This window comes from Sceloporus undulatus, chromosome 3 (genome assembly GCF_019175285.1).
Source record: "Sceloporus undulatus isolate JIND9_A2432 ecotype Alabama chromosome 3, SceUnd_v1.1, whole genome shotgun sequence".
Lineage (NCBI taxonomy): Eukaryota > Metazoa > Chordata > Lepidosauria > Squamata > Phrynosomatidae > Sceloporus > Sceloporus undulatus.
The window spans coordinates 50,567,955-50,588,569 of NC_056524.1; the positions used below are offsets into that span (position 1 = coordinate 50,567,955).

At 38.9% G+C, this 20,615-nt stretch overlaps 1 protein-coding gene across 2 annotated transcripts in view; it reads right to left on the reverse strand.

The window, feature by feature from the left end:
- Positions 1–20,615, reverse strand: part of CADM2 (cell adhesion molecule 2) — a 576,201-nt gene that overhangs the window by 150,327 nt on the left and 405,259 nt on the right. For both annotated transcript variants that reach the window (XM_042460622.1, XM_042460621.1), the window contains exons 3-4: positions 12,109–12,261; positions 3,821–3,958 (exon numbers count right to left, since the gene is read on the reverse strand). In XM_042460622.1, coding sequence (XP_042316556.1) covers positions 3,821–3,958; positions 12,109–12,261 — 291 coding nt within the window. The remainder of the gene's footprint in view (positions 1–3,820; positions 3,959–12,108; positions 12,262–20,615) is intronic.

A 20,615-nucleotide genomic window follows, 5' to 3' on the forward strand; every position in this document is an offset into this window, starting at 1 on the left:
CTGTACTCAGCCATGTTTTTTTTCATTTATATGAACTGCCCAATGAGGCTAGAAATTCTAAGCCAAGAAAGAAAAAAACTAATGAACAACTTGCATAGACATAAAATTTTCAGTGCAGAAAATGTAGTTTCCGTACAGAATATTACACAGAATAAGTGCTGAATTCTGAATAGTCTTCAAAAATTAGTTATTGCTTCAAGATGGAATTTAAGAGGAAAACAGATGGCCCTAATCTTGAATTATTGTGTTTAGAGTTTATATAATTGTATGATTGTATTATTGGATTTTATCTATTTTTATAGATGGCTTGTAATGGTTTTAATAATCTGTAAACCGCTTTGATCTATGGAAAAGTGGTATATAAATAAAATTTATTGTTGTTGTTGTTGTTGTTGTTGTTGTTGTTGAAGGGGTAGCCCTTCCAAACACAGATTTGTGCCCTCACAAACATATGCTGTGGCCCCAATCCATCTTGGAACTGGCTGATAAAGAAGCAGCAAAGATATGTGTGTGTGATGTCCCCCATTTTTGCTGGCAGGTTCTCCATTTGATTTGAAGGTTTGGCTGGGAAAAGAAACCCATTCTTTTCTCTATCTCTTTTTCTCTCTCTCTTTCTGTTGTCTCTCTTCTGTCTTTCTCCCCCCTCAACTCATCCTTGCCCTTGCCATTGGGTTCCCTGTGATTTCATGCAATGCCAGCCTCAAATGCAAGTGCAAGGGCTCTGACATTAAAAGCATTCATTCATATATAAATATATAAATTCATGCTTCTTAGTCCTGCTCCAAATGGAAGACCCTTTGTAATTCCTCCTGGACAGAATGTGCAAATGGAGGGCATGCCCTGAGAAAAGAGGACAACCTCTGGTCACCCTGACCTGGAGTCATTTCCCTAGTCTTTCTGTTTAAATGATGGTTGTGAGAGTGGGGGGAAGAAACCAATAGGTGTGTGGAGGGGATGGAGCCCCAAACTTTTTCAGCTGGGTCAAACCCCATAACCAGGACAACCTGATATCTTCACAGTCAAGGAGGAAAAGGTTCCCCTTCTTTGCATAAGCCTCATTCTTCTTCTTGTTGAGAGTGGTTGGGCGGCAGCAGCAGCGAAGAAAGCAAAGGCGGCGGCGGAGGAAGAGGACCCCTATAGCTGCTGGACCTGCTCCCGCTGCCCACCAAGGAGGAGGAGAGGAGCAACACTGCCCCCTCAGAGGCACCCGTGAGCACCGTGGATACCTCCTCCTGCCCATCAATGAAGCAATTTGATTGACAGCAACACAAATTAAGCGGAAATGACAATCATGTCAAAAAAGACATGAATTCATGGAAAAATGAAATTATACACTTCCACAGTGGGAACTATGCATCGGCCTGAATCCATTCAGAGACCCAGTATCAATGCAACTCACAAAGTGATTTAAATGCAAGTGGGAATGGCCCCCTAGTTTCCCTGATCAAAGTGTTGACTTGACTTGCTTTTCTAAACATGACTAAGCTACTGTGAATTCTCCTACACTTGAAAGATTGTTGTTGTTGTTGTTGTTGTTGTTATTATTATTATTATAGTACTGTAGATATCGAATAGCAATGTAACACTTTTTTCTTTTTTATATTTATTGATATATTCCCGATAGTTATTTGTAAGTGGGAAATATTCACTTTCACCTCATTACTTTAAATCAAGGAACTCAGTTTACATCCCTACCCATGTGAAAATAACTTTGGTATGAAAACTAATGCTGAATTCCACAGTGCCTATTAACCAAGAATGGCAGGTTTATTGTTTCTCCTTGAAACTACTCTCAAACATGCTAAAGGGGAATGATTATTTTTTTTTGTCTCCTGACTTCCTTTTCATTTGGCAGCAAGAAATCAGGCACATTTTAATTCTGATTATGTTAATGATTGTGCTATTTCCCAGTATCATTGCTTTTGATTGTAAAATTTCTTATGAAAGGATTTTAACTTACCACAGCCATTTGTCAATGCTATATACTATGTTTTTCAGTATTATGCACTACTTAATTGTTGGTGGATGTTAAAGAATTATTAATATTTTGTCATGTTAGTTTTATAACATAGAGAAATGTTGTGGCTAACAAAAACTATAACTGACATAAATATATTTTAATAGTCTATTTAAAAGGCAACTAGAAGGATTTTTTTTCTCAGAAACATGATGCTAAAAATCATAGCTGCAATCATAGAATAATAGAATCGTAGAGTTGGAAGAGACCACAAGGACCATCCAGTCCAACACCCTGCCATGGAACTCTCAATCAAAACATCCCCAACAGATGACCATCCAGCCTCTGTTTATAGACCTCCAAGGAAGGAGACTCCGCTACACTCCAACTACTCAGGTTTCTGGCAGCTGAAAGAATCAGAATAAAATGGCAATGCAAATGAAGAATCAAAATTACATAAAACAGCAGCCTGCATGTATTAAAAAATAAGAACACATGATAAATGAAACAGTTTTAAACTAGTTTTTCAAAGCATGGAATACATAAAATTAAAGTGTTTTTTAAACATGTCTTCATTATTTATTCATAAGCATGTATCTTTAGTCTTTTAGAATAAATATGTATAGAAATGTAATGAACAGAAGGTTGTGTTTGTGTCAGTTATAGTTTTTGTAGTTTTATTATATTTATTATATATTATGATTTTATTGTTTGTCTAGTGATCTAAGCCAGGTAATTATAATTTGCTGCTTGAGGTGGAACAGGAAATAGTGCCCTCCCCATATATGCTTGGGTTTTAATTTTGAATGTATTGGTTCTCTTGTGTGTATATACAGTGCTGTGTAAATTTACAGTGCATAATAAATAACGGTTAATAATAATAATAATAATAATAATGGTATTCTTTTATAATATCAATTTGTGCAAGAAGGCCTGAGAAACTTTATGGCAATCAAAAGGGAAGTGTAAACTGGGCAACTTCTAATCTCCCCACTGTTGGTCTGTCCATGCCTTCTACCAGAAAGGAGGAAATGAAAGGTGGGAAATGAAATAGGGAGGGACTAGAGCTCCACTACTGTCTTTTGTTTTGCTATGGCATTGCTTTATGGGGATTTGCAGTGTGTGTGTGTGGAGGGGCATGCTTAAATTGCACTTCATGAAAAACACATTTTTCATTTAAAATATCAGGGGGAGGGATTAGCATCCTATGGGCCAGAATTTGCACATCCCTAGTACAAATTATCTTCATATAAAATAAGTACTGACAGTCAAAGCATGTCTTTGCTTTAGAACACAGAGACAATTAATCTAAGGCTAAAAGATCTACTTCTTGCAAACTTTTTTTTGCCATAAGAAGATGATTCAGTTGTGAAGATGATGCTCACTCAGCTGTGATGAACCAAAATGTGATTTTATGTGAGGAAAAAGCAGAAAAAAGTCACATGATGGTCTTGCATAGCCAGAATAGGGAAGATGGTGCATTGAACTGGGGCATTAAAATATGGGAACAGATGTGTGTCAAAGGCTGCAGGATCATACAATGAACAAGAGAAGAAGTGAGATATATTTCTGGACAATGCTTGTGCTACAATATTTGCTTCATTCATTCATGCTATATATACGCATGTGTGTTTGGGATTGGACTGTGAAACCATAGACTCTTGTGTCCTTTCTTCCTCAAATAATCAGACTACCTTGTGGTTAGATATACTTAGCATTTGCTTTCTTATATTCTTTTTATCATTCTTGATCATTTTGCAAGCCAAGGCATGAAATACAAACTTTTTAAAATCAAATGGACTGGTTTACATGTGTAATTAACCATTGTTTCTTATAAATGAAATATACAATTCTAAACAATACCTTTCACCTCTTTGTCATTCTTGAACCATCTGATATCTGCAGCTGGCTTACTACCAGATGTTTTGCATGTAAGCTCCATCCTGTCGCCTTCCATAACTGGTGAAACAAATCCAGTAATTTGAGGAGACTCTGGAACACCTAGCAAAAAATAAAGGAGGAATGAATCATGAGCTATTTTACACATTGTTAACATTGTAGAGAGGTAAAATAGCACTATTTATTGGTACAATTTCTATTGATACAAAGGTATTTTGGAGGCATATCAAAATTAATAATAAAATCCATAGCTGCTAGTCTTGGTGACTATATATTACCCCCATCATTACAGGCAGTATGCATCTTAATACCAGCAGCTGGAATATCAGTCGACCAACATAGGAACAGGATGTTGAATTAAAAAGTTATTTGGTTTGAGCCAGTACTGCCTTTCTGTGTACTTATATCTAACATAACAGTTAGGACTAATCAGATAACTCATCAGATAACATAAAAACCAAATAATATTATCTTGAAACATTGGAAAGGTATGAAACATATTTCCATTTCCTTTTAGTTTTGAACTAATTCTTGAATTCTGTGTTTTAAGCCAAATCCTGCTAAGAAGAGCCACATATACAAAATACATATTTTCATGAAATACATTTATTGAAAACTAACGTGCAAGATATTGCTTTTAAAAGACTTATACCATATAAAATGTAACACAAAAGAAAGGCCATAGACTTAAAGTAAGTTTTACTTGTCCCAATTTAATTAATTATTAATCAGCATTTTTTTTTTTACTGAAGTCAGAGGCCTCTCTTCACCCACAGTATGGTTTCGATCAATCTGCATGATCATAATTTATATACTGTATAAATTATGATTTCATGGACTACAGAGAAACTGTGAATCTCTATGCAGACTGTGAAATTAGACTCAGTGTGCAGCTGGAGCTCAGGGACCTTTGTGTACTACAAAAGGAAAGGAAAGCAACTGGATCATATCTAGATATACCAACAGGTTCATAAGCCTGTGCATCTATAAGGTGGTGAGGTGTGGGCCTCAGAGCAGGAGAAAGCATGTCAAACCAAGCACAACACTTTCCATTTTCCCTGACTTTGCCAACTACAGCCCAACCCAGAAAAAATAATGCATTTTTGACTGCAATGCTCAGAATGCTGCTGCTGCCTTGAGCAGTAATAGGGCTTACAGCCCCCAAATATTATTTTCAAAGTTTCCAAATAGAGCTTCTACCTGCACAACTCTTAATTAATGTTTTGCTAAAGTGATTTGTGCATTTGACCCAGAGACAGATGAAAGGCCATCATAACTATTCCCACCCTGGCTGCAGAGGTAGAAAATAAGAAGAGAAGAAGAGGCAATATCTGCAGGATTTGATCACCTCACTGCCATCCTTTTTTGTCATGTCTTTTTAGACTATAAGCCTGAAGGCAGGGAACTGTCAAATTAGCTGTTTGTAAACTGCTCTGAGAGCCTTTATGGTTGAAGAGCAGGTATAAATACTCTAAATAAATAAATAAATTTGCCAAAGTGGTCTGTGCATCTTTCTTTAGGGTTTTTTTTAATCTCCATCCTCATTGTTGTTGTGTGCCTTCAAGTCATTTCTGACTTATAATGACTCTAACTCAAACCTATAATGAGATTTTCTTGCCAGGATTTGTTCAGAGTGGGTTGCCTTTGCCTTCCTCTGAGGATGAGAGAGTGTGACTTTCCCAAAGTCATCCAATGGGTTTCCATGTCCAGATCAGTCCATGTCCGGATTTAGGTCCAAAACACACTGCAGAAATAATCCAGTTTGAGACCACTTTGACTGTCCTGGCTCAATGCTAGGGAATTCTGGAAACTGTAGTTTTGTGACACATTGAGCCTTCTCTGCCAGCCCTTGGCAGAGCCCTTGGCAGAGCCCTTGGCGCGTTACAGACCGCCCCTTTGGGGCAGCCTGTAGGCGCTCCTTTTCCCGGTGTATCAGGGCCTCAGCTGCCACAACGGCAGCCTCCGAGGCCCTGATCCGCCGCTTTCCAGGCCGCGAGGAAGCGGCCTGGAAAGTGGTGTCCTCGGGGCTTCAAGCCCCGAGGACACCCTGCGGCGGCGGGGAGGAGGAGAAAGGGGCTGCTTGGCCCCTTTCTCCTCTGCATCGCTGGGCGCAGCCATGTAAAGGCTGTGCCCAGCGATGCAAACCTGGAAGGAGCTTCAAAATGGAGCTCCTTCCGGGGCCGCAGAAAGGGTGCTCTATGCGCCCTTGCGCGGCCCCACTACATCACAAACGTGCCGCCCTGTTTAGAGGTGGCGCGGCCGTGATGTCATAATGGCGGCGGCTGTGTGGAACGGCCGCCGCCATTTTGTGCGCGCTCCGCGCGTCCTAGGGTTGGGAACGTCCAGAAAGGACGCCCCTTTCTAACCCTAGCACGCGCGGAGCACACACTTTTAGGCCCATCTGTAACGGGACCTTGTGATTCAATAAACTACAGTTCCCAGGATTCCCTAACACTGAGCCAGGGCATTTAAAGCGGTCTCAGACTGGATTGGATTATTTCTACAGTGTGTTTTGGACCTTAGACACTGGTCCGCAGAGCCACAGTCTAACAGTGAAACCACTACAACATGCTACATTGTATATTATAAAATTATAAAATATCTAGATTATAAATCACTAGGGGAAAACTGAAAATAGATATGGAACATGAGGAAGAACACATGGTAGTGAAGAGATTACCATGGATGAATATATTTTATAATTAGGGATGACTGGATCAGTTATTACTTTCATAAATATTTAACCCGAAATCCACTCTGTCTTATTTCTACATCAATCTTTTTTAAATAAAAATGATCTGCACAAACATTCAAATGTATGTATATTTGATATTTTAATCAAAATATACATTTAAGTATATTTTCCTCAAAATATTCATTTATTAATGTATTTTCTCTCAAGATATTCTTTTTTAAGGGTATCTTGAGAGAAAATACATTATGAAGAGAGAAAATCATGATATTTGTTGCATGACTGATACTAGTTGCATCACCTTATTGCATTGCTTCAGGCAAGATCATTGAATTCCTTAAGGATCCTTTCTTATAACTTGTGGTGACAGAAGTGAAAATTAGATAGAGTGATAGACTGAGTGAGTAAGAGATGGAGAAAAGATACCAGAGGTTTTGAGTTAATCAATAAAGCAGTCACATCATAAGCACTGCTAAGAAAAGAGCTCAAGGAAAAGTGCACAAATATAGAATACACAAAACAATGTTTAGCTACCCTCTAGTGTGATGAAGAATTCTTAGTGAATGTCATCTAAATAAGAAGAGATGTCTGAAATGTTCCAGTTTTCCTCCCATGTGGATATTCCTTCATTGTGGCACATCAGCATTGTATATTCCAGTGCCAATACTGCTCATCATTCTGCACGGAGAGACACAATTGGCAATTTTCCTGTTGGAATATTCTCTTCAAGTTTCCCCATGCAGTCAGCTAGTTGTGTAACAAGCTGTGCTGCTCAAAGATTAGCCATAGCCAACCTTCATACATTATGTTCCCCAGTTCCCAATGAAGGTAAAACTGGCAGGTTCTTCTAGAACATGGACACATAGCCTGAAAAACCCACAAAAAACCTATAGTCAGATAAGAATTCTCAGCTTCTTGTTCACCAGTTTCCCACCCTCGGCATTGACGAGAGAGAGAGAGAGTATGGTACATTGCTATTGCCTCACCCACAAATGCTGCACTTCTGCTTCCAAAGACCCTCAATTAGAGGACCAATTCTGCTGGTTATTGTACTAAATAATGCCCCTGACAATAGTTTTTCAAACCATTGGTTTTTTGGGAAAAAATAAATGGCTAGTGTAGAAGAAGGAGGATGTCATATCAGTACAATCAGGAGAGAGAGCAAGGAGTGAGGAGCTTATGTTGTAACATTCTAGAGTAGGAAAAATATGTGATTTGATAAACAATAACAGGATAGAAAAAAGTAGGCCAATAATGGTGAGTAACAAAAATACACAAACAGGAGTCACTGAGAGGGGAGAGTACAAAGTAGCCATAGTAAAATAGGTTAGATCACAAGGTAGAAGTCAAACAGAGATCACTAGGCAGAGTAAGGCCAACCAGAGGTAAGATCATAGATACAAAATCATGCTCTTACTATTACTGTGTCTAAAATTCATTCAGTCTGGGACTAATTCAGACACAAAAGATGTAACATCCAGGGTAATAGTATCTAAGACAACAGAATAGATCCCACAACACAACGCCATAAAATTATAGGGAATTATACGAAAATATGTATAATGAGAGAGAGAGAGAGAGAGAGAGAGATTGAAGTCCCCAAGCAAACTGTGTAGGGACTAAAGGGTTCAACAGACGGTCTCGAAGGGCCACCCCTTTCCTCCAGCCGCCCCTTTCCTAGTAGAGTCGGAGCCACAGCAACCTCACGCTGTGGCCCTGATCTGGCCTTTTGAGGGCACAAAAAGGAACCACAAAAATGGCTCCTTTTTGCACCCTCAAAAGTGTTCCATAGCAGCAGCAGCGTGGCTTTATGGTGCTCCTTAGGTGTTGCATCATCTGGACACAGCGCTGGAGGTGCACCATGACACCACATGCTGTCTGGAGTGGGGTATGGAATCAGGGAGGCGGAGTCGGCCATGTGTCATGAGGACACTGCACCCCGACTCTTCCCCCAGGCCTGTCTTTCAGGCCAGTCTGTAAAGGGCCTTTGTCACAAAGTGTTGAGTGGATTTTATCTCTGTGTAAGCATATTCAATATTGTGCCTCTACTAATTTGAGGCAGTAAGGAATATACCCTTCAATCAACTTATGTTTGCACTCATGTTAGTTAAACTATTTGCATTTCTTATAGAATTTGGGGGGGGGGGATGCGCAGGTGCATGCATGCTTCATTGATTTTTATCTTTGGTCAAAAACTACCTGTCTCTGTGACTGTTACTTGGACTTTGTTTTATCGGTTAGCTTTTTTTTTTTTTACTTTGCTCTGAATTTAAAGTTACTAATCATTCCAGTTAACAACTAAAAAATATCAGCTGAGTGTTCTGTAATACTTTATAATATTCCGACTTTTAACATTAGATCTAATAATCCAAAAGAAATAAAAGATGATTGATATGCAGAAAATCTCTAGCTGACTAAAAAGATGGCACAAATGCATTGTAGGAAGTAAGATTTCAACAGTTTCAATAAATGCTCTTAAATTACCAAAAAGCTAAAATCACAGCTCAATATATCCTTTTTAACACTGTAATATTCTTTTACTAGAAACAAAACAGATGATCCTAGGGGTATATTACATGTTGAACCTAAAGGCCACCTGTTTTATTATATTATTATTATTATAATCTTAAAATGTGCTCCTTTAGATTGAAAACTGACCTGCATTTGTCTTTATCCTGGAATACTCTGTTCTGAGTTGATTTCCCCTTCCCCTTTAACATCAAACTGGTAAAATAGTCTCAGTGGAACTAGCAGAGGCACATATTTCATATCCTAGGCACAAAAGCAATTCCCTGGCTGGATTAAGTTTAATATTACTGGCACACAGAACATTTTACATCAGCCTTATTAAATTCAACTTTCACCTTATTATATACAAAGAGTCAAAAACAGAGGGAAAACTGTGGGAGAGTGAGGAGGGACAAATAAGAAAAGGCAAGAAATGTGCCAAACCCAGGGGAACCTTTGAGAGTTAAAGATGTTCATGGACAACAGCAAATACATGCCATATATACTCGATTATAAATTGAAAAAAATATGCCCCAAAATTGACCCTAAAATCCTGGGTCAACTTATATATGGGTCAATAACTAGCACTGCTTAGAAAGGTCCCAGAACAAGCAAGCCTGATGCCACACTCTTGTTGCCTCTAGGCTCTCTCTCTCTGTGTGTGTGTGTAAGAGGTTCCCAATTCGATTTGTAAGCCCCCTCTTCCCATGGAAAAAAAACACCTAAGTTAACACCACTTGCTTCCCTTCTCAATCTGAAGTTAAAACGTTTTGTCCAGTACCTGGGAATCAGTGTTAGGCGGTCAGGAGACGGCCTACAGAAGGAGAAGGAGGGATGGAAGTGGTATTTTCCTCTTTCCATCCTTCCTTACACCTCCTAAGTTTTACCCCTGACTTATCCATGGGTCATATCAAAATTGATGATTTTGAACCTAAAACCTTCCCTCAACTTATACATGAGGTTGATTTGTACACATATATATACAGTAGCTATGCTAAAACAATTTTCCTTAAACAGATGTTTGGCATTGTCACCTATTGTCTCATTATACACCGATGCCTTTAGTCTAATGTAGTGGTTCCCAAACTTTGGTCATCCAGGTGTTTTGGACTTCAGTTTCCAAAAGTTCCAGACAGCTTGGGTGATGTTCAGAAATTCTAGGAATTGAAATTCAAAACACCTGGAAGACCAAAGTTTGGAAAACCTTAGTCTAATAGTGCACCTGTGGTGCTGAAGTAGCCTGCTACCACTCTCTGCTTCTGTTGTGAGACAGGAGAGAAAACACAAGCAAGGCAAAAACCATAAGGGAAGGCCATCTGCAGAAGTTTGTCATCACACTGCCCTTGCTGGATTAAGGTGTCATTTAAGTTAGGCAGATCTATCTATCTATCTATCTATCTATCTATCTATCTATCTATCTATCTATCTATCTATCTCTGCCATTTGCAATTCTATTTATATTCCATTGACACCAATACAGTACAACATGCATGGATTCTCATAAATTCTAATGTTGCCTATATTTTTTGAGACTTGAAAAAAATTTTTAAAATGGTTTCCTGTATGTTTTACAAAATAGCAGACATTGGCCGGTTACAGACCGGCAGTTTAGTGCATGTTCGCCACGCACTAGGGTTATGAAAGGGCGGTGCTTCCGCACCGCCCTAACCCTAGTGCGTGGCAAACACGCACTAAACGGCAGCGGCCCTTCCGCACGGCCACCGCCGTGAGTACGTCATGGCCGCGCCGCCTCTAGATGGGGCGGCGTGGCCATGACGTAGTAGCTCCGCGCCAGGGCGCTTAGTGCGCCCTGGACACGGAGCAGGAAGGAGCCAAGCGGCCCCTTTCTCTGCTCCCCGCTGCCGCGGGGTGTCCTTGGGGCTTGAAGCCCCGGGACACCCCTTTTCTGGCTGCGGGGAAGCGGCCTTTTGCCGCTTCCCCGCAGCCCGAAAAGCGGCGGATCGGGGCCTCAGCGGCTGCCGGTGTAGCCGCTGAAGCCCCGATACTCCAGGGAAAGGGGCGGGGCCAGACCGCCCCAAATTGGCGGTCTGTATCCCGCCTATGTACATGTTAAGGAACCTGACTGTCCCCATGGAAATGTGTACTTACAGAGAAAGAGTCACAGTGGAACTGAGCAAAATAGATATTATTTCACATACTTATTTCTTTTTCTCTCTCTTATGCAGTGTTACAAAAAAGTGAGTGCAAACAACAACAAAATTAATTCCTTGGTCATTAAAATTCTGAAACATATCATATTTAATTTCATTGTGAATGTCTGAACTTTAATTTCACTTAATTTCATTGTGACATACTGGAGCTATAACATGAAAGGTTAGGACATCTGAATCAACTTATACCACAACTTTACATATCTCCCCCCCCCCAAAAAAAAAGCCCAACCAAAAACAAAAACAAAAAAGCAACCCACAGTGGCCTATCATGGATGTTCATACATTCAACAGTTTTTGCTCATTGCCAGTAAAGACCAAGAATGGGCATAAGAAGTTGTTTTGGATGCAGTGCAAACCATAGTTTTGCTTTACAAGAACAATCCTTGCTTCTCCCAAAGGACTATGTTACTCTCTTATTTTTTCAGGACAGGGATGTAGCCAGGATTTTAGGAAGGGGATGGAGGATCCAGACTAAGTGACACCATTATAATGAAGCTTGAGCGTGGCGGCACAGCAGCACATGCCATTCGTTTTTCTAATGGAAGGGGGGTCCAGACCTCACAGATATGTTTAATGAGAACATACCAAGCTTAACCATATTTAATCTAGTTTGTTTTGTGTATTTAACCAGATTTAACTTCAATGTACCTGGACATCATACTCTAAACTGTGGTTAGGGAAGAACTGGATAAGGAAACATTTCCTCAGCAAAAGACAAGACAGCATGTGAGCCCAGTGAATATTTTATAGTTCTTAACTATGTTTTAAAATTGTAGGTAAATAAAGCTATAGTTTGCACAATCTTCTGAAGTCCTTAAGAAACTATAGAGTCATTTTGCTGAATGTCATGCTTTTATATTTCAAATTATTATGCTTACCTAGAACAGTGAGGAAAGCCTTGGAAGTCTTGACAGGCATAGTAAATAAAGAGCAGGTGTATTGCCCTTCATCAGACAGTGACACATCAGTGACCCTTATGGTCAGCTCATGCCATGAAGCTCGAAGAAGCTCAATCCTGTTGTCCCTTAGAGCTGTGGGGGAAAAATACAGGCAAGTATTCAGGACATTTCAGTAATAAAGTAATTATTGCATAGAACAGGTTTAACTTGGAGTTGTTAGAACTCTTAAGTCATAGCTTAAAGAAAGCGTTATATACATAACACTATTACTGTATATAGAACAAAGAGCAAGTTTTACAAATATTGCAAAAGGCAAAATGTCAAAGTATTTAAAATCAAAATACAAATGTAATGACAAAGCAAATAACTACAATTTTGCAAAATAGCTTATTTTTCTGTGCCCAGTATCTTCATAAACTGTGGGAATAGCTAATGTTTCTCCCACTTGCATACTCTGTATAATTGTTAATGTGTCCTGGGATGCCTACTTCCCCATATCACTGCTGTTCTTGTTTTAATTTACAATTAGGCAATCTCTGCATCCCAGATCTGCTGCAACAACAAATGATGAAATTGTATTTTGGAGTCATGTAGTGGGGCTGGAGAATATTATCTATCTTTAAAACTACCAGAAGTAGATTTTTTTTCCGTGTGTGTGTGTGTGTGTGTTTATGCACTACTTGGAAACTTGTTTCCTAGTAATTCAGGATGGGGGGGAGGGTTGTAAATGATGCTTAAGAATGCCAATGTATGTTCCTGTATCCAGCTGAGTACATTTATTTATAACTTATGCACAACTTCTACTTATTCACAACTTCTAAGCAGAAGTAGAGCTTAGAGTTCCTTATAATACATATAACTACAAACAAAAATGCATTCCTTGCATAGACACTCTATGGTAGAAAGAAGCAACAGAACACCGCTATTGATGCTCAGTTTCATCTCTTTCCACTAGTAACAGTAGGGGTGTGCATTTGGATCAAGAATTTCTACAAGTGTAGACCTTCAGAGTTCCGGTTTGCAAGGATGCTTACATGGAAGTTTCACTGGTTCAGATCTCCATTCATAAATCAAATTCAGGAAATAAAGCTGCCACACATTTGTTACTGGTCTCTTGTGCATTACCACATAGGCTAAGAAGCACTGACTTAGATGACATGCTGAAAAGGGGAAGGCTTGAAATCTGTAAAATACAGGTAGACCTCAGTTAAGAAAATTTCTGACTGTGAAACTTCTTTTTACATAGTCTTTTTTAAATGTACACCAAACCCCCTTTTCTTCATCATCCATTGTCTAGATGGGTTTTTAAAAACAAAATTTGTGTGGAGAGTATGGCAAAGAATAGCCGGAGAAAAACACACTTTTAGTGGCAGGTTGTAGCAGATTATCTGCAGTAAACAATGTAATAACGCTAAAGCTGGGAAAGAATTCTGCTTTGTCTGGTCCTACTGTATCTGCTACTTACAAGAAGCAGCTGCATCCAGAAACCCTTACTGAGCATGCATGAACTGTATGCCTGAACAGCAAAGAGAAAAGGGAATAGCAGACATTCCTGCCTCACCAGCTATCCCCAGCATGTTGCAAAACCATAACTCTAGAAATCTGTCCTTCAAATTGGAAATCATAAGAAAAGTGGAGGCTGGTGAAAGAAAAAGTTATTTCATGATGCATTGTGGAAGAAACTTTCGAGTGGTCTCTACCCAAAATGTGGTTCTGTGTTTATCTGACCTCGTTGTTTCATCTCACATGCACATATGCTTAGTTTTGAATGAAAGGTTTGCTGAAACATTATGTTTTTTATTGTTAGAACCTATTCCTATTATTTCCATGTTACTCTTACTTCTGGTACCAAATTTTATGTTTAAAGAAATAATGTCCAGAAACAAGACTACTTCATTAATTCAGGTTTACCTGTATACTTTATTCAAATTAAGCACTTCTCATTTGGGAAGAAAATGAATTAGATTATGAGAAAATAATTTTCAAAAATATTTATAAACTTATAGCTTTCAGTACACTTTGAGTTCATGTTTGTTCATGTGATCAGTCTTGATAATCTTCAGTTATGTGCTCACATAAAACTTTCATAGTTGAACTGGTTGATGAAAGATCTAAACACCAACATTTTTAATGTGAACCAGCACTATTTAGAGTAATGTGAGAAGTATTGTTTCTCCAAAAGAAAAGGACAATAACAGTATAGTCCTGAAGTACTATACTTTTACGAATTATTTCCCTCTGTTCTAAACTTTTAAAAAATTCTCTGGCAATATAAATCAAAAGCCATTGGTGGTGGTGATGATGGTGATAGTTTTTATGGATGATTCTTGGAGGAATAAATTTGGCAGCTGAAAAAGCCATGTCAAAAAAGCGATGAGAACAATGACTCTGCATGTGACAGACCTTTAGTACCTCAGGCTGTTAGCATGTCTTTGTGATCAACAAAGAAAAGTAAAAAGCTAATATGAATGGACACAATATATAATGAGATTCTTAAAACTGAAGTCTGCTACACAAACAAAAACACTTCATAGCACAATAGTTCAAATATACCCTTTGCCGTTGTTATCACTGTAGTAACTGAAAAACAAATTATGCCCAGATGCCATACCAAAATGTTGTAATTATGGAGATAAATAAAGGTTATGTTTGTTTTCCTCCATAAGCACAATTGCCTAAGTCTAATATTATGCTTACAATTTCTATTTAAAACCAAAAAAAAAAAAAAAAAAAAAAGGGGGGGGGGTGTGAAGCAAACATCTAAGGAACAACACCTTACACAGCAGTAATATCTTTTGCCATTATTCTGTTTAGCAATTATATCACTAAAAGGCCATGTAAGAACTCTCTGGATCTGTTCCTTACCAATGCTTACCGGACTGCCCACCCCAAAACCATTTCCTTTTAGTTCGCAAGTCAGCAAGTAAGTAACAATTCAGTGATATCAAAAGTTGTATATACTGGGGAATTTGGAATAGATGAGTATCATGTTCATTACTGATGACCTCTTCCATTTAAGGTTAGAAGATCTTGACTGGAGCGTTTATGAGGTTCATTTTTTATACAACTTAATGCACAATGTGTGAACAGACAGAGCAGAGAAGAGGAAACAGACACTGAAACTGACTGAATCCAGCCTTTTCCAGAACATCTGGTAAAGGCCCTACAAAGGCACACATCTTCTTCCATCCTTTTGCTTGTTATGCTACCCAGCATTGAAATGTGAGCCAGCATGTTGTTGTAGTTTGAACATTGGACAAGGTGTGCATCTACACTCTAGAAATAACGTAGCTTGACATCACTTTAAGTGCAATAGTACCATCCTATGAAATCCCAGGATTCTGTAGAATGGAGCCATGCCAGTTAAAGTGTCAAACTCCATCATTTCTACAGTACAGATGCACTCTAGAGACCACTCAGCCATGGAAACCCACTGGGAGGAGGGCAAAGGTAATCCCCCTCTGAACAGATCTTGCCAAAAAAACAACAAAAAACAGTGACAGGTTTGCCTCAGGGTTGCCATAAGTCAGAAATGACTTGAAAGCATACAACAACAAGAAACCATTAAACCTGGCCCACAATGACTTCCCTGAACCTTAATCTGGTTCCTTGGTTTCTTGTCAATGCTTTCCTCTCCTTTTGAGTGACATTCTCAAGAAGTAAAAATGCAAAATATAGTTGGAAATGAATCTTAGTTATATCATGCTTTCTTTAAGTTTATATTCATATGTTATATTTACACAAACCTTTACTGAATTAGAGCTTCTAACATCTGCCCCTGCAACAGGTTTCATAAAAAGGCCTCATAGGCATTTCCTTCTACTCAGCAAATATAGATAGATGATCATTCTCCTATGGAGAAGAGTATAGTAGCAGGAATGGCCAACAGGAGTCTGTTTCACATGCAATGTGCAGAAGTCATCGACAAGTTTATCATTAAGTTTCATCTGTATTTTAAAAGATAGTCTAACTTTTGGCTGAAGTCACTGAGACTCATTTTGCTGACAACCTCCAGGTGTATCTGATCTCCCTACCCTCAGTCAGACCATTTGTATTTCATTTAAATACAGTGCATTTTTTTTATTCTAGTCATATATCTCACTGGGTAAACCCATGAAAATCAGATGCAAAATGCATTGATACATTGTCAATCCAATCATGCATGCAAAGGCAGCTATGCAAAAATTCCTGCCCACCTTTCCTATGGTTAAAATAAGTTCCATTTTATAGTAGCTTGAAATGACTGAGAAACTAACCAAAAGGCAATTATGCCAAAATGCGTAGTTTTAGAGCAGTGGTCCCCAAACTTTCTCAGGCTACTGCCCGCTTTCCTATTGGGTGACAATCCTAGTGCCCCCATGCCTATTTCTTGGTATTAGGTCCACTGTTCTAATGGAGGAGGGGGGACAGAAGAGAGAAAGTATCCTAAGCAAGGGAAGCGGCTGCTTTTGGGTCATTTTGCACATGAAGTAAATGAAATCCTGTTTTCCATGTAACCCCACTGGGTGACCCTGGGCAAGTCATACTCTCCTAGCCATAGGGGAAACCAATGGCAAACCCCCTCTGAAGAATTTCTTTCAAGAAAACCACATGATATGTTCTTCCTTGGGTCACCACAAGGAAGACCCAAGTTGTTGGGTCAAAACAACTTGAAGATGCACAACAACAACAATTGCTGCTAGCAAGCCCAAGATGTTCAGATGGGCAAAAGTAATGGGGACATTGTGGAGAGAAAAAGAAAGAAGATGACCCATTGTGTTGTTAATAGACCTATTTGAAAAAATTATTTCCTGGATTTCACTGTTCCAGAGCCCATATACCACCCCACCCCACCCCTTTTTATGGCAGTGGGAAATGGAGGAAAGGGGAGCGCCAGCCCATTAGCATGCAACTGAGAGGAAAGAGGGGCTCTGAATCCTAAGAAAGGCCCCATTTTTTTCAAACACAAATGACAAACATTTCTATGTGTGTGGGGGGGGGGAGCTGGAAGGAAGGGCAGCTCCAGACTGAATCAAGCAAAAAGTTCAACCATATCACCACACATTTACCGTCCCAGTAAATTCATATTTTATCTTCTGTCCACTACAATATGAAACATACTATTATACACCATAATTAATTATATTATACAATTAATTATACAATATTAAACATAAAAAATAATCTCTATGAAACTTAAGTGAATGTTACCTATAATAAAGGCTGTTACCTATTGCTCTGGCAATATTATGTACAAAGGTTTCTGCTATATGTACACACACACATGTGTACAATGTGCCAGGAGTTTTCCTATAGGAAGGATAAGAGGAATGTCTTCAGCATACAACTGGGAGAATTTCTGGAATATCAGCAACATATAATCAATATCGTATGTGGGGATCAGTTTGGATGGGTGAAATTAAGGGAAAAAAACAATCTTTAAAAACAAATAGCAAACTAAACCAAACCTGACAGGTTTGACTGATGACATAATACCCTCTTCCTTTTGTGGTGGTGACACAAAAATGCCAAAGGACACAAAACTGTCAGTCTTGTTGTTTATTTTCTATCTTAAACTAATAAAAGAATGTGTGTGATTGACAGAAGATAGACATGGGCATGGTCTCAGGCATACAGTGTGCACTTTTGTTTGAAAAACATATTGATGGCTTGAGGGTTGTTTTATTTATTATTGCCTTCCCTTACCCTAACTTTGCTTTCCCCTTAGAACAAGTTTTCAGATACAACTTTATTGACTCATATATCCTTCTTGTTAATCCCAACTCATTAACAAATACTGGCAACTAGGCAGCAGTATGATTGTAACAGAAATAAACCAAACAAAAATATTGTTATTAAATAACTTTTCTGTAAGTTATCTTGGATAATAAATTACATTTCAGATGTTGAATAATTGTCTGGACAATCAACATCTAAAAAGTATCTTTGTGATATTGGAATCTTGCAAACAAAAGAAGAATTTCATATATCTGTGTTCACACAAAACAGAAGACCAATGTAAAATTCAGTTTCTAAGATGGTTAAATATGCATCAAAAGTACTGGAGTATCAACAACATATAATCAAATACTATTTGGGGATGTGGCAAAATATGGCCCCAAACTTTCATCAATGCAGTCTTAACATCCCTATTGATCTATCTGTGGGTCATGCCTAGACAACGTGGGTCATCCTCACTCTGCCAAACCTGGTGGAGAAGGATGCCAGAATGTTCCAGCCAGGGAGGAGAAGAACAGCAGTTTCTGGGTAGCCATTTTGACTGGATGAGTGTTTGAATTTTTTAAAACTCTTGGAAGAGTATGTTTGTTGCTGAAGGGGTGGAGCTTCTGTGAGTCACATCTATGAGTCACTAGGGGGTTGCGCTAAGAGCCTAGATGCATATAACTCCTCTCAGAGGTGCATGCCTAACGGCGTGCGAATTTTCACAGTCAAGGGAAAGTACAGCACAGGCAGTAAGGGAGCTGCAAGATTTGTTTTAGCAGTTCTTCTGTAAATTTATTTCCTTTTTTGGAAAAGGACTTTTGGGGGTTTTTTGGTCAGAGGAAGTGAGTCAGAAACTTGCCTTCAGAATGAGCTAACAGCCAGGAGATCTCTATAAAGTTATATCCCCAGTAGATGGAGCTCACTGACAGAGAGTGGTGATAAAACCAGGCCACCAGGGGCCTTTTACGTTGGTGTTTACCGGGGGATTTTTTGAGGAGGAAGCTCGCAGTCCTGTTTCAGTGATTACTTAAGACTTCTCGGTATGGACACTGAGGGGACTGCTGCAGTCACCTGCAACACTTGTGGGATGTTTGTCTTCTTGCCTACAGAAGTGGAGAACTTCACATGCACCAAGTGCAAGTTGGTAGCTAGTGCTGTGACAAACCGATTTTTTTTCTTTTCTCTCATCAAGAACTAGATGTGATTTTTAAAAAAATATATTCTTTTCAATAATTACACTTTCAAAATGTTATTTTTTCTCTCCCTGTCAAGAAGTATTTTTCACAGATTTCTCGAATGAAAAAAAAAGACAAAGAAGGAGAACATTTACACTATTTACCTGGCATTTCAAACACAATTAGCATGTGAAAAGGAAATTTGGCAGAGGTTTAAAGAACATTCCTCTGCTAGAAAAACCCAATATGAATGGTAGCATTGCTTATGCAAAATACTCAAATCCTGGCCATCAAACGAAAAACCAAAATTCTTATTCGTTGATCGAGAAGTGCTCATAATTTCTTCTCTTAAAAAAGCTTTCAAAAATATTTCTTCTGTTTATCAAATTTTAACAACTATTCTTTACATCAATATTGGTAGCTCTCTTGGAGGAGAAAGTCCAGCAGCTGGAGGCCTGGGTAGCTACACTTCAGCATATTAGGGGAGCAAGAGGCTTTCATGGACAGAACGGACAGAACGGTCTTGGACGGGGACCACACAGAGGAAGTTGCTGGGGCGGAGGAGGTCACTTCACATACACAGGAGGTAGACAGATGGAGGAATGTCACACGCAGAAGTAGGGAAACCAGGGATTGTTTTGGGAGTTTGCAGCTACAGAATCAATTCGAAGCTCTTTCCCTTATCAAGGATGACAACTTTTGCAATATAATAAAGCTCTAGGTCTCCTCCCTTTAGGCCTAGAAAAATCAGCATGCTGTAGTGCTGGAAGCCATTTCCTTGGCATTTGCAAAATTTGAATGTAAAATTCAGAGACATACTCTGAATTTACATCACTCAAATTAAAGCAGTTTATTTATTTATGCATTTTAAAAAAATATTTCCTAAGTATAAACAATTGTTTATAATGGAAGAACATACTTTTACCTATTTTAAGCCATGAACTTCCATTGACATTTTGTTCTATGCAATTTAGAATCCAACTATAGGAGTATCAGTCAGCCAGGTTCACTGTCTTGATCTGTTGCCAGAATCAGAAACCAAAAAAGCAGTCCACTTTCCAGCTGAGACATGTTTTGCTGCCATCAAGTTTGCTACCACCTTGACTTCATGCATATACACTGTGACCTTGAAGAGGTTACTTAAGTTCTTACAGAGAGCTTCAGGAGTCATATGAATTTTATTACTGATTTTATTACTGATCTAAAGAGAAAATGTAGAGTTTCTAAAGTATTAGTACGTATCTCATCCTCTTAGAATATATTAGAAAATATTAAATACCCTTGAGCAGGGAAAATGAATCTTAGAATCATAGAATCATAGAGTTGGAAGAGACCACAAGGGCCATTCAGTCCAACCCCTGCCATGCAGGAACTCTCAATCAAAGCATAACTGACAGATGGCTATCCAGCCTCTTAAGACTTCCAAGGAGGGAGACTCCACCACACTCTGAGGAAGTGTGTTCCACTGTCGAACAACCCTTACTGTTAGGAAATTCCTCCTAATGTTGAAGTGGAATCTCTTTTCCTGTAGCTTGCATCCATTGTTCTGGGTCTTGTTCACTGGAGCAGCAGAAAACAAGCTTGTTCCCCCCTCAATATGACATCCCT